The sequence below is a fragment of the Myotis nattereri genome (genome assembly GCF_964212035.1).
Source record: "Myotis nattereri genome assembly, chromosome: 11".
Classification (NCBI taxonomy): Eukaryota; Metazoa; Chordata; class Mammalia; order Chiroptera; family Vespertilionidae; genus Myotis; species Myotis nattereri.
The window spans coordinates 82,956,450-82,973,202 of NC_138086.1; the positions used below are offsets into that span (position 1 = coordinate 82,956,450).

Genomic DNA, 16,753 nt, shown 5'->3' on the forward strand with positions numbered 1-16,753 from the left:
GCCCCTCTGGACGTTTGGCCGCTCGGCACCCGGCCGTCGCTCTGATGGACGCGCGGGTCCGCTCAGTGTCTGCCGTCCTGGCTCTGAGCCCGCGGGCCGGAGGGAGGCGGGGGACCGGGACAGGGCGGCCGGCGTGGGCGCCCCGAGCTCGCCGTCCTGCCCTGTGCGGGCGCTGCTGGGCGTCTGTGAACGAGCAGAAACGACGCTGCGCTGGGCCGGGCTCGGCCGTGAAGGGAGGCTTCGCTCGTGCACGTGGGAGTGAGATGAGCTTTGAAGTCCAGACCCTCCCGGGGCGCCGGCCGCGTGGCTGAGCCTGGGTGGGAGGAGCGGGCGGTGGGCCCCGCAGGCCGGGGCGGGCACTGGGGTCCGGGACCCACAGCGGGCGCCTGGTCTCAGGGCGCCCGGGGGTCAGGCCGCCGCTGGGACAGGCGATGTAAGGGGTGCGGGCGGCCCTGCCTGTGAACCTGGGGGTGTTCCCCCGGGAGTGCCCGCCAGTGCCCCGCAGGCTGTCCTCCTCTTCCCAGGCCTCTGAGCCGGGCCCGTGCAGACGGCACCCTCGCAGCCCGGAGGGAGGGCAGGCCGGTGCTGTCCTCGCTGCCCACGCCCCGTGGGACTCCCTGGGGAGGAGGTGGGGGTGGAGCCGAGGAGGGTCAGCCTCCTGAGTCACGGAGGGACGGGGGTGTGGACAGGGCACCAGGCTCACCCTGGTGACTGGTGTGGCCCAGCCTGTCGGAGCCTTGGGGTGTTCACAGTGGAACCTGCTGGCCCCCGTGTGTGTGTGTGTGTGTGTGTGTGTGTGTGTGGTCACGGCTGTGCCTGGTCGAGGTCTTCGTGGCTTCCTGCGCGTTTACACACGTGCACGTGTAGAGGAAGAGGGAGCTTGTAAAAACCCCAAAGCCAGGAGAACTCCATCCTTTTGAGAAAAGGCAGGGCCTTGCAGAGGGCGTGCGGGGGAGCGGGGGGAGAGGACGGTGCAGGGGGGCAGCTGCCGGGGCCTCCTGGGGAGCAGGAGGTGGGGCCGCGTGACACGGGCGCCGCTGAGGTCTGTCTGCAGCTCCTTCTCTGCGACCGTGGAGTTGGATCCTAGCAGGGCCTCCCTGTGCGGGAGAAGCAGCTTCCGGGATGGCGGGGGGGGGGGGGGGGGGCAGGGGAAGGGGGAGGGGGGTGCAGAGTGGCCCAGGCTCTGGCTGAGGCCTGGTCACTGGGGCTTCTAAGATTCCTCTTCGTTTGTCGTTCCTGTGGGTCAGGGAGGCGCCCTCTCTGTCCCGGCCCCGCCCTCTCTGTCCCGGCCCCGCCCTCTCTGTCCCGGCCCCGCCCTCCTGGACGCACCTGTCGTGGGGGGACCTGGGTCCCTTCACTGAGTGGCACCAGGCAGACAGAGGCCCCCGGGACCCATGGGCCTGCGGGCATGCCAGGGGCTGAGCGGGCGTGGAGCACTGTCCTGCTGGTGCCTTAGGATGGCTGGGCCAGGAGGGGGCACCCAGGGGACACTCCCCCTTCCCTGCGCCCTCTCCAGGCACCTTAGGCAACGAGTCTGCCTCCTGATCCCCCACAGTTCCCACCGTCTCGCACCCCGACAGCAGGCCTTCCTGAGGCCTCTGCCTGTGGAGATTTGCTTCTCTCCTCCCTCCCCCCTCCCTCCCGTCTGCCGGGGTCCAACCCCAGCGGGTCCAGGGGTCACCAAAGGTGTGGACGGAGTCGGCGAAGAAGGAATGACACGGAGGCAGCGTTCAGTTGATCAGCAGCCTAGCCAGGATCTCTAGCCAAGTTCTGTTCAGGATCTCCAGCGAAGTTCTGGTTCGGATCTCCAGCCAGGTTCTGTGTCCATGTTCTCTTGCTAGGTTCTCCAGGTTCTCCAGCCAGGTTCTATAGCCATGTTCCCTCGCTAGGTCCTCCAGCCAGGTTCTGTGTCCATGTTCTCTTGCTAGGTTCTCCAGGTTCTCCAGCCAGGTTCTGTAGCCATGTTCCCTTGCTAGGTTCTCCAGCCAGGTTCTGTATCCATGTTCTCTTGCTAGGTTCTCCAGATTCTCCAGCCAGGTTCTGTAGCCATGTTCCCTCGCTAGGTTCTCCAGCCAGGTTCTGTCCAGGTTCTCCAGCCAGGTTCAGTCACCAGGTTCTAGTCAGGTTCTCTTGCCAATTTCTGTAGTCAGGTTCAGTCCAGGATCTTTTGCCATGTTCTCTCCAGCGAAGTTCTTCTGTCTCTAGAGAACGTTCTGTGTAGGTTCTGTCTCTAGCTGTCTTGTTACATCTGTATTTATACCAGTTGATTCAATCCTATCAATCTCTATTCCAAAGGTTAGGGCGTTTCTTATCTCCATTCCAGGGAGTAAAGATTATGTAGCTTAAGCATGATTGTTCGTAGTTAAAGTGATTAATTACCCACCTGGCACTTAGTTAAGAGGTTTTATTCCCTCCCTAACTTCAGGGGAAAATCCCTACCTGGGGAAACAACCTTTCTCAGAGAGGTGACCTTGGTTAAAACACATAGTGCCAAGAAGGTGAGCAAACATGTTAAGAACAGTATGCCATATATGCCAGGTCCCTTGAAACAGCAAGGATGGACCGGCTCCCGGCACCCGTCCTCCTCCCCCTCCCCCCTGGCTCCCCTCATGGCCCTGCAGTCTAGGCCTCACCTCGGGGCCCCAGGTTGCCTGTCCATCGGTGGGAGGGTCCCAGGCTGTGCCTGGAGTGGCCCTGGGCTCCGACCTGCAGTGGCTGCGCCCTGGGGGGCAGGGGGGCCTGGGGAGGCAGGGCTGGGCCCGGCCGCGTCCCCCTCTGGGCTGCTCACTGTTGTCCGTCCCGTCTCCGTCTCGCTCCTGGTGACACTGCGTCTCCTGGAGAGGCCGCGGTGAGACGTTGGCCTCATTTTCCGATGTCAGTCGGGGGTGAGGGACCGGAGAGCGCCTGACCCTCGGGGAGGCCGCATGTGGTCCCCGGGGGCCTGTGCGGAGGCCGCCTGGCGGCTCAGGCTGCGCGCTCGTCCGTGGCGACCGGCCGGGGCCTGCGGCCTGGGCCCGGTGGCGTCCCCGCTGCAGACGAGACCCAGCCCCGTGGGCCGCGCAGTCTCGGGCGAGTTTCCGCGTGTGACTTGCACCAGCAAAGCTGCCCCTCGCGGAGCACACCCCTTCCCCCGTGGCTGCTGCCCAAGAGGAGCGCCGTCTGTCTGTCCGTCCGTCCGTCCCAGCCCTTCCTGGGCCTGGCGCTCCGCTCGCCTTCCTCCCGTCAGGAGCGAGGGGCGTGGGAAAGCTGGGCCGCCCTCGCTGAGCCTGCATTTCCGACAGCCTCTGCCCCGAGACACAGGAAACAAACAAGCAGAGGAAGTGCTGCGGCCGCGGGGGGTCCTGGGCTCTTCCTGGCCCTGCCCTGGCCGTGGCCCGGGCTGCATGGGGGCTGCTGCCTGGGCACCGCCTGGGCCCATTCCGAATGTGTGGGAGGCGGTGCCAGCTGGGAGGGGGGTGGACCGTGTCCTGGGAGGGCGGGGGGTGGTGTCAGCACTGGGAGCTGGTGGTGGGTGGGGCTGTGCCCGACCAGGAGGCAGGCGAGGCGAGGGTGGGTGCCCGCTCTGCGCTGGGCTTGGGGATAAACCGAGGAAGGCTTCCGTCCCGAAGGCCACACACATGGCAGAGCCCCTCCTCTGCTCCAGGGACTTGTCCAGGCCTCCGGAATGGAGCGCATGCTGATTGAGGGTCAGGGTCCCAAGTCCTATAGCAGTGGGGGCCATTTGAAATGGGTTTTGACGAATGTATAGGAGTTCTTCACCTGTTGGTTTGCAGGGGCTGACCTTTCAGAGAGAGGGCAGAATATGAGCAGAGAAGGGAGGGGAAAGGGCCAGCGTGTGTTTAGATGGCCAGTAGCCTGCTGGTGAGGGGGTCCCAGCCGGTGCTGGGCTCAGTGCAGGTGAGAGCCTGCAGGTGGCTCTGGGCAGGGTGTTGGAGTCCACCTGGACCAGGAAGAGCAGGGCAGGTGCAGGTGGAAGGTCCCCAGCCCTCGGGCAGGGGTGGCCTCAGGGGCGATGCCCCCACCTAGGGGCAGGGGGCAGGCGCAGGGCTGACCCGGACTCTGGTGGCAGCTGGAGGGCTGGTTCTCTGCTGTGAGCATCGGACCAGGAAGCCAGGTCCCACTTTGGGGGAGCTGGCTCCTGAGGGGCAGGTCCTGGGGTGGGGACCCCCGGGCCGGTCTGGGTGTCCTACAGGGTGGTGCTGGCCTGGGACTGAAATGAAGAGCAAAGGGTTTCGCTGGCTGGGAGTTTATGAGATGAAAGGGCGGGGAAAGGAAAAGGGGGAAGACTCCAGAGGAAGCGAGCACATAGCTGAGCGGGGCGGAGCCACTGCCCGGGACTGACCGCCAGCCCGCCCACACCGCCCAGGCCAGCCCCTCCTCGGCCAGTGCTCAGGGCGCCTCTGAATGGGCCTCCGGGAGGTGGCCGCCCCGCGCCCGCCCCTGCTCCCCCGGGACGCCCCAGCTCCCCCCGGACGCAGAATCAGAGCGGCCCTGCCCCAGTGCGTGTGGGACACCGCTGGCCACCCAGGGCCTTGGGGGACGAGCCGCAGAGCACCGCCACCCGCACCCCACCCCCAGGCCCTTCCCTGGACGGATCTGCCCTGGTGCCCAGGTGAGGCTCCGCCCAACCAGCAGCCTCCTGCCACGTGCGGGTCCCCATGCTGAAACCTGATCTGGGGGTGGGGTCTGCAGCCAGGAGGGGGGACAGGACTGGGAGGAGGGGGCTCTGTCCCGTGGAGGCAGCGCTGGGGTCCCTGAGGCTCCGGGTCCCCCGCCCGCCCGCCCGGAGCTGGGGCAGCTTCCGAAGACGGCCGGCTTTGTCTGAGCGTGGCTCCCGCCGGCGAGCGCCTGGCTCGCAGATGTGGGCTTGCCGCCGGCTGCTTCCCAGCACAGCACATTCTTTTGCTAAAACCAAGAAATGCAGAAAAATGAAAAAAATGCGCCTGGCCCGTCCTGCCCCGGGGCCCCCAGGACAGGGCCAAGGCTGGCCCGGCTCCTCCCCCTCCGACTTCTCCCACCTCCGCAGGTGAGCCCTGAGCTCGAGGCTGCCTGGGCGGCAGGGGCAGGGGCAGGGGCAGGGGCAGGGTGGCCGAGCCTGGCCCGTGTGTGGGTCCTGCTGCCTCTGATTCTGCTGACCCGGCCGACGTGGTGGATTCTGCTGGAAGGAAGGGGGGCAAATAACAAGGAGGGGGGACCCCAAAACACTGCCTTGCGGAGAGCAAGCCGGTGGCCAGAGGAGACGCCCGTGGCCAGTGTCGCCCGCTTGTTCTCCCGCCAGAGTCCATGGGCCGCTCTGGTCCAGGGGCTCCTCTGGGCCGAGTGGCGATAACGTCTGTCCAGGTTTCCCGTGGCTGGGGCTCTGCTGCCCGTCACACACCGTGTCGTTTCCGTGGATCCCACACGCTGTGGCCGTGGAGTTGTCTGCTTAGGATGGCGATGGCTTTCTCACCACGGGAGACACAGGCCCAGGCTGGTTTGCGTGCGGAGGGAGGGGACCCTGCCTGGTGGGCAGAGGCAGGGGCGAGGGTAGGCGAGGATGGCCGCGGGGGTTCCGGCCGAGCTTGGAGCGTCCTGCTGAGGGTCTGGGCGTTCTGAGCGGCGATGATGCCCACAGATGAGGCCCGTGGCTCCCTCCCCGTCAGGTGGGTGCGGTTGTGAAGTTAGGCGCTGACTGTCAGCTGTCCCTATGGCGGTAGGGGAGGCAGAGGCAGGGAGGGGGGAGGGAGGGAGGGAGGTGTGGAGGAGGGAGGATGAAGGATGAGGGAAGGAGATAGGAGGGAGGGAGGAGGGAGAAGGCGTGGAGGAGGGTCCTCGCGTGGGAAGAGTGTAGCTACAGCGGGACAGGGGCCTCCCGGGCCTGGGAGCCTTCAGAACAGGGGTCACCTCGGGGCCGTGGGATGAGGCTCTGTCCTGGGGAGGCCGCGGCTCAGCTGTCCCCGCACGTCCTGGGCTTGCAGCCTGGAGCCCGTCCTCCGACGTCAGGATTGTCCTTGTAAAGTAGGCGGAGGCGTCACGGACCCGGGTGTTAACCCCGTGGAGCCTCCTGTGACTCCACAGCCGTGAGCTGCGGCCGTGCGGAGCGTGGCTGTGACGGTCGGCGCTCCGGGCGCGGCTCACACTCAAGGCCGTTTCGGAAGCTGTGCCTTCTCCCTCTCTGGCCTCCCCTCCCTGAGGTTTAAGGAAACAACAGGCAAAGGCGGGAAGCTGCTCGCGGTGGAGGGGTGGGGGGGGGCGGCGTCGCTGAGGGTGGTGGTGGCAGTGCCGTGCGGAGGGAGCACGTCCGTGGGACCCGTGGACTTGACCCCGAGGCCCAGGACCGCCGAGAGCTCCTCCACCCGCTCCTCCCAGGCCCCGCGGACCCACCCACAGACCTCATGGCCCTGTTCCCGCCGCGGCCAGGAGCGTGAACGGCGCTGAGGAGCCGGGACCAGTGCAGCCTCCCCATCGGCCCCAACTGGGCAGCCGCCTGGGCAGGGCCGTGTCTGGTGTGGCCCCTGTCGGCCCAGAGGGAGGGGGCGGGTGCCGGAGCCACGTCAGGACGGACAGGGCCCCGCAGGCGGAGTGTGAGGGGCGGGTGTGACGAGGGGCAGGGGCAGAGCACAGGGCAGCCAGCTCTCCTGGGTGACCGAGTGACGGTGACGATAAAGATGCTTCTGGAATGCTCTGGGGGCGGGGTCTCAGGACCCGGCCATGTGCATCGCCCAGGGCAGACGCAGAGCTGTCCCGGCGTCTGTCCGTCAGTCCATCAGTCCCGCTGCTGCTCGGTCTGTCCTTGTGAGGGGCGGTCCCCTCGCAGCTCGCAGCTCGCTGGGGGGGTTGAGTCCGGAGGCCTTGGTGATGGGGGGAGCAGGTAGTAGCTGCAGGGACAGAACCTTCTGGGGTTTACTCAGACGCATAAATAGATGGGGGGGCGGGGCGGGGCATGCTCACGGGTGGGGAGCCCGTGTCCCCGAGGGGCAGGCCTCCTGACGGGTCTGGGATTAACAGGCTTTCGGTCCAAATAGCACCAGGCTCTGCGTGGAGCTTGGCGGGGGAGGGAGGGGTTTGTGTAGCGAGGACCCCAAACCCGGGGATGAAGGGGCGGCTGCCCAGGCGCACCCCGTGCCCCGTCCCCACACGGCCCAGGTGGGCAGGACTGACAGGCCGGCGGCCGGGGGTCAGGGGCGCGTGCCTCCTGTCTTGCTTTACTGCCCGGTCACGTCAGCATCCGGGGAGCTTCCCTGTGCTGGGCGTGGAGTGGGGGACACGTGGGCGCTGAGCATGGGCACAGGGAGCTGTGTCCACAGGAGGTGCAGCTGGGCTGGACGCAGTGCAGACCTGAGGAGGGGCCCGTGGTGTGGTCCCGTGTTCCAGGGGGACTCGGGGTTGACTCAGCGGGGGGGTGTCTCAGGGAGGGGACCAGGGGATTCAGGGAGGGGACCCGGGGGACTCAGCGGTCCTGGGGGCCTTACAAGCAGCAGCCCCCGCTTTCTGACATGGGGAGCAGCCTCCCTTAGCTGCTGCGGGTACAGAGCCTGCAGCTGGGGGAGGCGGTCGAGCCCCTGGGCGTGCTCCCCCCGTGGAAGGAAGGGCACTCAGGGAGCACAGGGGCTGGGCCAGGTTTGCTGTGATGAGGCCTCTCCCCACCCCAGCGCCCCAGCCCCAGGTGCGCCCCACCCCTCGGCCTCTCCCCGCCCCAGCACCCCAGCTCTGGGTGCACCCCATTCTTGGCCCAGGTGCTCTGGGCGCCCTCAGCACCCCCAGCCTCAGGTGCACCCGATCCTCGGCCCCGGCCCCCCCGGCCCCCGGCCCCTGCAGCTCCTGAGCGGGCAGGGAAGAGCTCGTCCCGGGAGCTCCGCGAGGCAGGCGCCAGGCCGGCTCTCAGGGTTGCCAGGGGCTGGTCAGCCCCTCGGAGACTCGCTGGGCAGGCGGGCACCATCCTGCCTGTGGACGTTGCCGGGAGACAGTCTGTGAGGGAAGGAATTCCCGGGCGCCTGCCCGCGGGAGGCGAGCCTCCTCCCAGAGGGGACGTCCTCGTGAGGGTCCGGGGCGGGAGCTGTTCGGTCGCGTTTTCTGGTCCTCGTGTGACTGGGGAAGGGAGAGGGGCCGTAGGTTTGAAGGACCGCTCCCCGTTTGCATGAGGACCTCACAGACAGGGACCCCGAGTCCTGTGGGCCGCACACCCAGCCCGTCGGGGAGTGGGACCTCGGATGCTTCTAGAACAGTGGTCCTCAGCCTTCCTGAGGCTGCGCCCCTGTAATACAGCTCCCCATGCTGTGACCCCCAATGTCATTGTTACAAATGGAACATAATTGAAGCATAGTGATTAATCACAAAACAATATGTAATTATAGATGTGTTTTCCGATGGTCCTAGGCGACCCCTGTGAGAGGGTCGTTCGACCCCCAAAATGGTCAGGACCCACAGGCCTAGACTGGGTCCAGGAGAAAGCTTTCCGGGGACTCGCAGGAAGGGCCTCGCGTGGAGCACGTGTGTGTGTGTGTGTGTGTCTGACGTGGGCTGTAAGAGGAGGCGGAGCCGGGAAGGCGTGTGCGTGTTCACCGTGGCCGCTCGGGAGCCTGTGTGTGGCCTGGACGCGGGACGGGTTTCACCAGGAAAGGCCCCAGATGGCGCCTCCTCCTCGGCCTCCACCGGCCCCTCTGGCCGCTGGCCAGTCCGCCCCGCCTCCCAGAGGCTGGTAAATGGCTCCTTGTTCGCAGACAATTAACAGAAGAATTGCAAAATGAGGGCTCGGCTGAAACACGCCACAGCCTCCCGCACAAAGGCTGCTTTCACAGGGGCCTCCGCGTAGCTGGCCAGCAGGAAGGGGCTGCTTGTCCGGGGACGTGGTGTGTGAGCCTCACGGCCACTGGAAAGCGAGAATCTGGAGCAGCAGCGAGAAGCATGGAGAAGGGGAGACAGCAAATCCCCAGGAAAACCGGCCCTTGGAGGGGGGGGGGGGCTCCAAGCCAAGCAGACCCACTCCCTGGGGTCTGTCCAAGGCGACCCCAGAGGCCCCAGAGGTCAAGGTCGTGCCCTGGGGCCTGGGACTATGGTGGGGAGTCCAGACCAGGACCCAAGGTCAGAGCTCTTCCTCCCAGAGCCCCAGATTCCCCCTGAAGGGGAGACGAAGGGCTGGCTCGGGCTCCCCTCCGCGGGGAGCTCCCCTACTGACCGCACGGCCCGCGGGGCGCCCGGAGGGCGGGGGGCAGGACGCAGACCACAGATGGCAGACAGGAGGGCGGGAAGGATGGAGGGGAGGAGGGGGGAGGGCGGGAAGGAGGGAGGGGAGGAGGGAGGATGGAGTGAGGGAGGATGGAGGGGAGGAGGGAGGAGGGCGGGAAGGAGGGAGGGGAGGAGGGAGGAGGGCGGGAAGGAGGGAGGGGAGGAGGGAGGATGGAGCCTAGGCAAGCCCCCCGTGGCCCCCGTAGTGGCCTTGTTCTCATTAAGGCCGCATGGGCGTTCAGTGGGCATCTGTAGTTCACAGTGATTGACAGGCGAGTGAGGCTCATACCTCTGTAAGCTTTGGGGCGGGAACACGGGACACGGAAACGCTGACGTCCGTCTTTAAAGACGTCACCTGCCCGACTTCGTTAGTGAGCGTGGCCCCTGCGCCAGCATCTCCCCGTGTCCACCACAGGCTGTGCCCTCACACGCCCCGGCCCCGGCGGACGCGGGCTCCGCACAGTGGGTCCCTCTTCCTGTCACTCGCACGCGAGGTAAACAGTGGACAGCGGGAGCCGCGTCATCCGGCCCAGGCCCCCCCCCCCCCCCAGCCGGAGCCTAAAATAGACTCACGGAGGAGCCCTGACCCCTCACGCCCGCGCCCTCTGGTGCAGGAAGTGCAGGAGGGGAAGCCTCCTCCCCACGTCCCGGGCGAGGGAGCCGGCGCCCTGGTCCCCAGGCCAGGCCACCCCCGGGCAGCGGGAACCAGGGGGTGAGCGGCAGGTCAGAGTCCCAAACACGGAGGACCCTGAGGCCGGGCCGCCCGGGTGTGGCAGGGAAGGGAGGAGGCGAGGACGGAGGGTGTGGCCAGGACCACGGCCGGCTGTGTGGGGAGGTGCAGGGACCTCAGGAAGCTCCTTGGGCCCCGATGGGGTCGGAGCTGAGGTGCGGGGTCCCCGTGGGCGTCCCCCACACTGCGATGCTCGTCCCAGGGGGCCACAGCCAGGAAGCTGGGGCACTGCCCCAGGGCCCCCCGCGGACCCGGGGAAGGGCCCCTCTCGGACCCGGGGAAGGGCCCCTCTCGGACCCGGGGAAGGGCCCCCGCCAACCCGGGGAAGGGCCCCCCACCAACCCGGGGAAGGGCCCCCGCCGACCCGGGGAAGGGCCCGTGCACCCACAGTGGCTTCCCGTCCGGAGCGGAGACGGCCGGCCCTGCACAGGCCCCGCAGAAGGCGGCTCCCAGGAGCGTCACCCTAAGCTCCGGCGAGGCTGGAGCCCACCCTGCTCTGATGGTGCCCAGGCCCCGCAGCTGAGCCCAGAGCCGGGCCGGGCAGCCAGGCGGGCAGTCCTTTTAGAGACTCGCCACAGAACTGCGTGTCTGTCCGTCCGTCTCTGGCCTGTGGGTCCCCGAGTCCTGGGCTGAGAGCGCCCTGCCCACACTCCGCGCCTGGCTCCTTGGCAGCGCCTCCTCCTGGTTGTCCGCCCGGTTGCCGCGTTGGCTCTGCCCCTGGGCCTGGGAGTCAGGATGCCGGGCAGGGAGACAGTGCTCCGAGGGTCCCTCGCCTCTGCAGCCCCTTCGCTCTGAGCCCTGAACCCCAGTTTTTGTCTCCCCAGAGCTGTGGCCTGCCACCGCCCGACCACGGCCTCCACTTGGCCTCCGTTCCACACGCTCCACGTGGAAACGTTGAGGCTGGAGACACAGCGTGGTGTCGACTGGCTACGCGGCTTCTCTTAATGTCCCTGCTCCTCACAGCCCCTCGTTCCAGGGCAGAATGTAGAACAGCTTGGGTCTCAGTCGTGCTGTTGTGACCGTGGTGGTTTTAAACGTCCCCAGAATCCGTGGCCTGAAGGCCTGTCCTGGCCCTGGCACAGCCCCTGGTGGATGAGCTTCTCATTAGTGGGATGTGGGAGTTTCAGTGGGATCCGTGGGACGTGTGGGATCCGTGGGATGTGTTGAATCCGTGGAACGTGTGGGATCCCGTGGGATGTGTGGGACGTGTGGGACATGTGGGATCCGTGGGGCGTGTGGGACACGTGGGACGTGTGGGACCCGTGGAACGTGTGGGACCCGTGGGGTGTGTGGGACCCGTGGGACGTGTGGGACACGTGGGATGTGTGGGACCCGTGGGGCGTGTGGGACCCGTGGGACATGTGGGATCCGTGGGATGTGTGGGATCCGTGGGACGTGTGGGCTGGGTGTCCCACAGGCAGCTGTGAAGGCTCTCGGCCTCTCCCCTGCATGACGGGGGCTGGGCTGGGCGGGTTGCACCTTCGGGTGAAGACGCCACGGGCAACACCGTGCTCAGGTGGGAAGTGACCTGAGTGACCAGCTGGGGAGGCGTGTGGGCTGTGTGCCCTCCCACGGCTCCCACGGCTCCCACGGCGGCGCTTGCTGGGAAGTGGCCTTGCCCTTGTTGGTGGCACGGCCCTGGGTCGCCGGGCCCCCCGCTTGCACGGCGAGGACAGCAGCTCACACTTCCGTGCCGAGCGCCGTGCGGGGCCGAGGCCACGTGACCCTCGTGTGGCCGGCGTCGGGGGGCCTGCTCCCTGCAGACAGAACAGTCTCCGCCCCTGCCCTGTCTCCAGAGCCCCGCAGCCCCGAGGCCCTCGCTCGCTCCGTGGGGATGTCCGAGAGCCCCGCGGGACCCAGACCCTCGGCGCCGCCCTTCCCGCGGGCCTTCGCCGCCAGCAGCAGCCCCGGCTCCCGGAGGGACAGGTCAGCGGGGCAGCCGTGGCCGGGCCGTGGGAGGGTTGCCCGTGGCCCGCGCCATCTGACTCGTGTTCTTCCTGCGTCTGCCCTGACGCTTTGCCTCCCGAACAGCCCCGTGTCTGCCGAGCACCCGTGGGTGGACACCAGCCCCAAACCCACGCCGGCCCTGCCTGGGAGCAGCCGGCCCCCCCGGAGCCTCCTGGGCCCCAGCCAGTTCCCGGGTCCCGGCCAGGACGGGCCCAGCCCCGGGCGGCCGCACCTCCCGCCCGCCGAGCTCCCGCCCGCCTTCCACGGCCCCGCGCTGTCGCTGGCGGAGTCTCCCGAGGCGCCGGGCCCCGCGAGCAGCCCGGCCTTCCTGGGCTTCGGCGCGGCCCCCGGGGGAGGCGGCCTGCCCCCCACGGAGGCCCCGGGGGCCCTGCGGGCAGCGGCAGTGACTGCGGACAATGGCTTCCTGCCCCCCTTCCTCCCGGGGGGGCCCGGGCAGCCGCCGCTCCCCGAGAAGAAGCGGGCCTCGGAGGGCGACCACTCCCTGGGCTCCGTCTCCCCAGCCTCCAGCGGCTTCTCCAGCCCCCACAGCGGGAGCACCATGAGCATCCCCTTCCCCAGCGTGCTCCCCGACTTCTCCAAGCCCCCCGAGGCGGCAGCTCCTTCTCCGGGTACGTGGGTCCCTCTGGGGGGGGGCCCTTGGGAAGCGGGGAGCCTCTGTGCCGGGCTGGGCGCCTCCCACCGTCCTCCCCGCGGCGGCTGCGTGTCCCGGGAGCCTCCCTGCCCCTGAGAGGAGCACCTGCCGTGGGCGACCCCTTCCCTCGGAACCAGGGGCTGGAGAAGTAACTTTGGTTTTGAATTAAGCGAATTCGATTCCAGTTCGTTCTTTCACACTCTTACGAGCTCGGCACCGGGAAGCACGGCTGGCCTTGCTTTGTGCCCGTCTGTCTGTCTGTCTGCTTTTTTTAAAAATGAAGGAAGAACTCCGTTCTTTTTAAAATATAGAGAGACTTTTTATTGACTCCAGAGAGGAAGGCAGAGGGAGAGAGAGAAACATCAATGATGAGAGAGAATCATGGATCGGCCGCCTCCTGCACGCCCCACACTGGGGATCGAGCCTGCCCCCCGGGCCTGTGCCCTGACCGGGAATCGAACCCTGACCTCCTGGTTCATGGGTTGACGCTCAACCACTGAGCCACTTGGGCCGGCTGAGCCCCCGTCTTTCTAAGGACGTGTTGTTGGATGTTCCCCGGACCCGACTTCCGTGTCTCACCCCCATTATTCAACAGCCCGTGCCTGACCCCCATCAGCCCAGGGGGGGACGACCCTCAGCCCCCGGGAGGTGAGAGCTGGTGACACAGCGCTCCTCACAGCACCCGTTTCAACCCCGTTTTACAGAAAACCCAGGTGAGAAGCAGGTGACGGTGAGCTTTGTGCAGGACACCTCCAAGTTCTGGTACAAGGCGGACATCTCCAGGGAGCAAGGTGCGTGCGGGCTCGGCGCAGCGTGAGGCGGGGACGGGGGAGAGGGGCCAGGCGGGCGGGAGGACTGGAGTCCTGGGCGCCTGCAGGGCACACCTGTGATTGTCCACAGGGAGAGGCGAGTGCTGAGTGGCAGGGGCTGGTGACAGAGAGCCCCTCGCTCCCACACCACCTTGTCCGGGCGCCTCGGGCAGCTCCGGAGTCCAGGCACCGTCGTGGGTTTTTGTTTTTAAATATGTTCTTATTGATGTCAGAGAGGAGCGGGGAGGGAGGGAGAGAGACATCCGTGCTGAGAGAGAATCACGGATCGGCCGCCTCCTGCACGCCCCACACTGGGGATGGAGCCCGCAACCCGGGCCTGTGCCCCGACCGGAATCGAACCCTGACCTCAACCTGGTTCACAGGTCGACGCTCAGCCCCTGAGCCCTGCCGGCCGGGCTGCGTCCTGCGTCCTGCGTCCTTGGTTCTGGGCAGCTCAGTCCTGGGTCGCTCTTAGGGGAACAAGAGCAGAGGAGCTGCCGCCGGGGAGCCGAGCGGGGCCCCGGGGGGAGGAGGCCTCCCAGCAGGACTGTGGTCCCCAGGGCGCTGCTCCGCCCACGGGGCCTGCTGTCCCTGGGGAGGCCGAGTCACAGCCACGTGGGGGTTCCTCCAGGGCGTCCCCCAGAGCAGAGGGCGTGTGACTGGCCAGGAGCCTGGAGACGTCGCCCAGATCCCGGGAATGACGTTCCCTCGGCTTCCGGGTGGCGGCTGAGAGGGGGTCGGCTTCGCTCGGTGGGGGCGGCTGTGCCAGGGCCTCAGCCTCGGGGCTCCCGGAGCCCCCGGGACCAAGGAGCCGAGTGGCTGCGGACAGCCCGGCCGGCTTCCTGGCGCAGCCTGTCCGTCAGCAGAAGCGATGGAGAGAAGCGGCTTTTCTCCGAGTCAGGGACCCTGTTGTCCTTCTGGGAGCCCGCGGCCCAGCCCCCTCGCGCCCTGCGCTGGCCTCCGTGGCCCAGCCGGCTCCAAGGTCAGGCCTCCACCCCCACCCGCCACCCGCTCTGGTCGCAAGAATCCCCACGACTGTGGCCGTCAGCTCCGGCCCTTGGCCCTTGGCCCTCGGCCGCTGGACAGACGCTGACCACAAGTGCTGTCGGGCACTGAGTCCTAGAATATTCCACGTGGGCCCGTCTTCCACCAGAGCAGCCTTCTAGACCAGGGGCTGGGCTGGCGGAGCCGCCCCTCCTCTGCCGGGAAACCAGGGCTCCCCAGGAAGCAGGTGGGCGTGGCCGCGGGCAGGTGCCTCCCTGGTCTTGGGGTGCGGACGGGGCGGGACGCTGCAGGAGGACAGGGCAGGACGCGGGGGGGGGGGGGGGGGCGGGATACGGGCAGGACGCCGGGGGTGGGGCACCGCCTGTCGTCGAGTCTCAGCCGCACAGCGCAGGCCCCTTTGGGGGGAGCTCATCTCAGAGCCGCTGCCGTGCGCCTGGTGATGTTGGAGCTGAACTCACGTCACTTCTAGACGTTTATAAGGAGGCCGGTCCGACGGGCGCCCACGGCGTGGGGTGTGCCGCCCCCGGGCAGAGCGCTGTGGGCTGCTTTGTCTTTAGGGTTGGGGTGCGCCTTTCCGATCAGAGCCACAGGGGAGCTTCAGGAAGAGGCAGGAGGGGCCGCCAGCCCGAGTGGAGCCCAGTGGGCCCCGTGTGATGTGGGGACACGCTCCCTGGGTGCTTCTGAGATGAACGTAAACAGCTCAGGAGGGAGCGGCTGCAGGAAGCGGATGGGACACAGCTGTCCTGCGGCTGCTCTGGGCCCCCGACGGCGCCTGTGGGGGATGGGGGGGCGGCCTCGGACCGACACTGACGTCGCTGATGCCATTTCCTGCCCCTCACTAGTCTGTCCTTTGCCCAGAGAGGGGCCTGTCTTCGGAGCTGGAATTTGTATTTATGCTTGAAATCCCTAGTTTTTCCTTCTCTCTCTCTCTCTTTTTTTTTTTTTTTGTAAATACCAAACCCTATAGAAGAAACTCTGAATTGTTACGAGAGAAACTCTGGCTGTGTCTGGGCAGCATCGGCCTGAGGGTGCCGTCACCCCAACGCACCCCTCTTCCTCCACCGCGAGCAGAGGACCTGGTGCCAGGCCCCAGCAGGGAGGGGGTATTTTTAGGGAACAGTTACGAGCTAAATGCCCCCGTCACCCAGGAAAGACGGAGCCCAGACGTGCCAGCTCCGCTGTCACCCGAGTCGGTGCTGGTCCTGGGAGGACTTCCCAGCGTCCAGGCGCGCACAGCCACCCCTCGGGCCTGTCTTGGAATTTGTATCAACTATTGAACCCTGGGTCACACCTCAGGGCAGGTCTATGTGGATGGAAACCTTTCCTCCTGTGGGAAGCTGGTCCCCCTCCCCTCGCACCCCAGGCTGTGTGCGCTGGGCCCTGGCTGCCAGCCGGGCTGCGTGTGGGCCTCACGGCTGCTGGTGGCCCCTGGACGGGGGTCTGTGACCCAGAGGGAGGGGCCGCCTCTCGCATCTGCGTCCTCAGATGCACCGCGTGTCATCCCGGAGACCTCCCCCGGCGGGGGCTGGCCCTCACCCACCGGCCCAGGTGGCAAGAGGAGAAGAGGCCCTTCGCGGGGCGTCACGGGGAAGCACGTGCGCCCACAGACCCTCGTGCCCCCCCCCCCCCCGCAGCCATCGCCATGCTGAGGGACAAGGAGCCCGGGTCCTTCGTCGTCCGGGACAGCCACTCCTTCCGAGGCGCCTACGGCCTGGCCATGAAGGTGGCCACGCCCCCACCCTCCGTCCTGCAGCTGAACAAGAAAGGTGGGTGCCGGCCCCCCACATCCTGGTTCTGTGCCTGCCCTCGCGACGCGGTGCTCACAGGTGCCTTCTTGGTATTTGTCTTCTCGGGTGCATTTTATTAAGCTCGGTCCTCGTGCGAAAAGGGAGCTTAATTCTTTGTAAGTTTTACTTCCTCATTGAACGGTGGCCCTCCCCACTGTCCAGGGATCCGATGGTTGTCCCAGGTCCCTGCCAGGTGCTCCCCCCGTCCAGCGGGGATGTCTCCCCAGCAGGCGGCCCGCGCCCGTTTCCTTACATAAAGGGCACACTGTGTGCACGGTGCGGCCCTGCCCCAGGACTCATGGCCTGGCGGCTGCAGGCGTAACCTGCCCTTCTCAGGCGAGGACAGCACCTGCCTCCTGCTCAGGGGATCGAGATGGCTGCGTCCACATGTGTGTGGATGTGCCACAGAGCGGCCTCCCAGCAGCTCCTTGCTCTGACCACGACTACCGCCTCCTCCCTCTGACCTCCGCCTCCTCCCTCTGACCGCCGCCTCCTCCCTCTGACCTCCGCCTCCTCCCTCTGACCTCCGCCTCCTCCCTCTGACCGCCACCTCCTCCCTCTGACCACTGTCCTCGCTCTGACTGCCGCCTCCTCCCTCTGACCTCCGCCTCCTCCCTCT

At 67.2% G+C, this 16,753-nt stretch overlaps 1 protein-coding gene across 1 annotated transcript in view; it reads left to right on the forward strand.

Moving 5' to 3' along the window:
• TNS3 (tensin 3) overlaps window positions 1-16,753 on the forward strand; it is a 53,242-nt gene that overhangs the window by 28,412 nt on the left and 8,077 nt on the right. Inside the window, exons 16-19 of the mRNA XM_081101887.1 lie at window positions 11,731-11,860; window positions 11,966-12,510; window positions 13,238-13,324; window positions 15,982-16,113. Of these exons, the coding sequence (XP_080958013.1) occupies window positions 11,731-11,860; window positions 11,966-12,510; window positions 13,238-13,324; window positions 15,982-16,113 (894 nt within the window). The remainder of the gene's footprint in view (window positions 1-11,730; window positions 11,861-11,965; window positions 12,511-13,237; window positions 13,325-15,981; window positions 16,114-16,753) is intronic.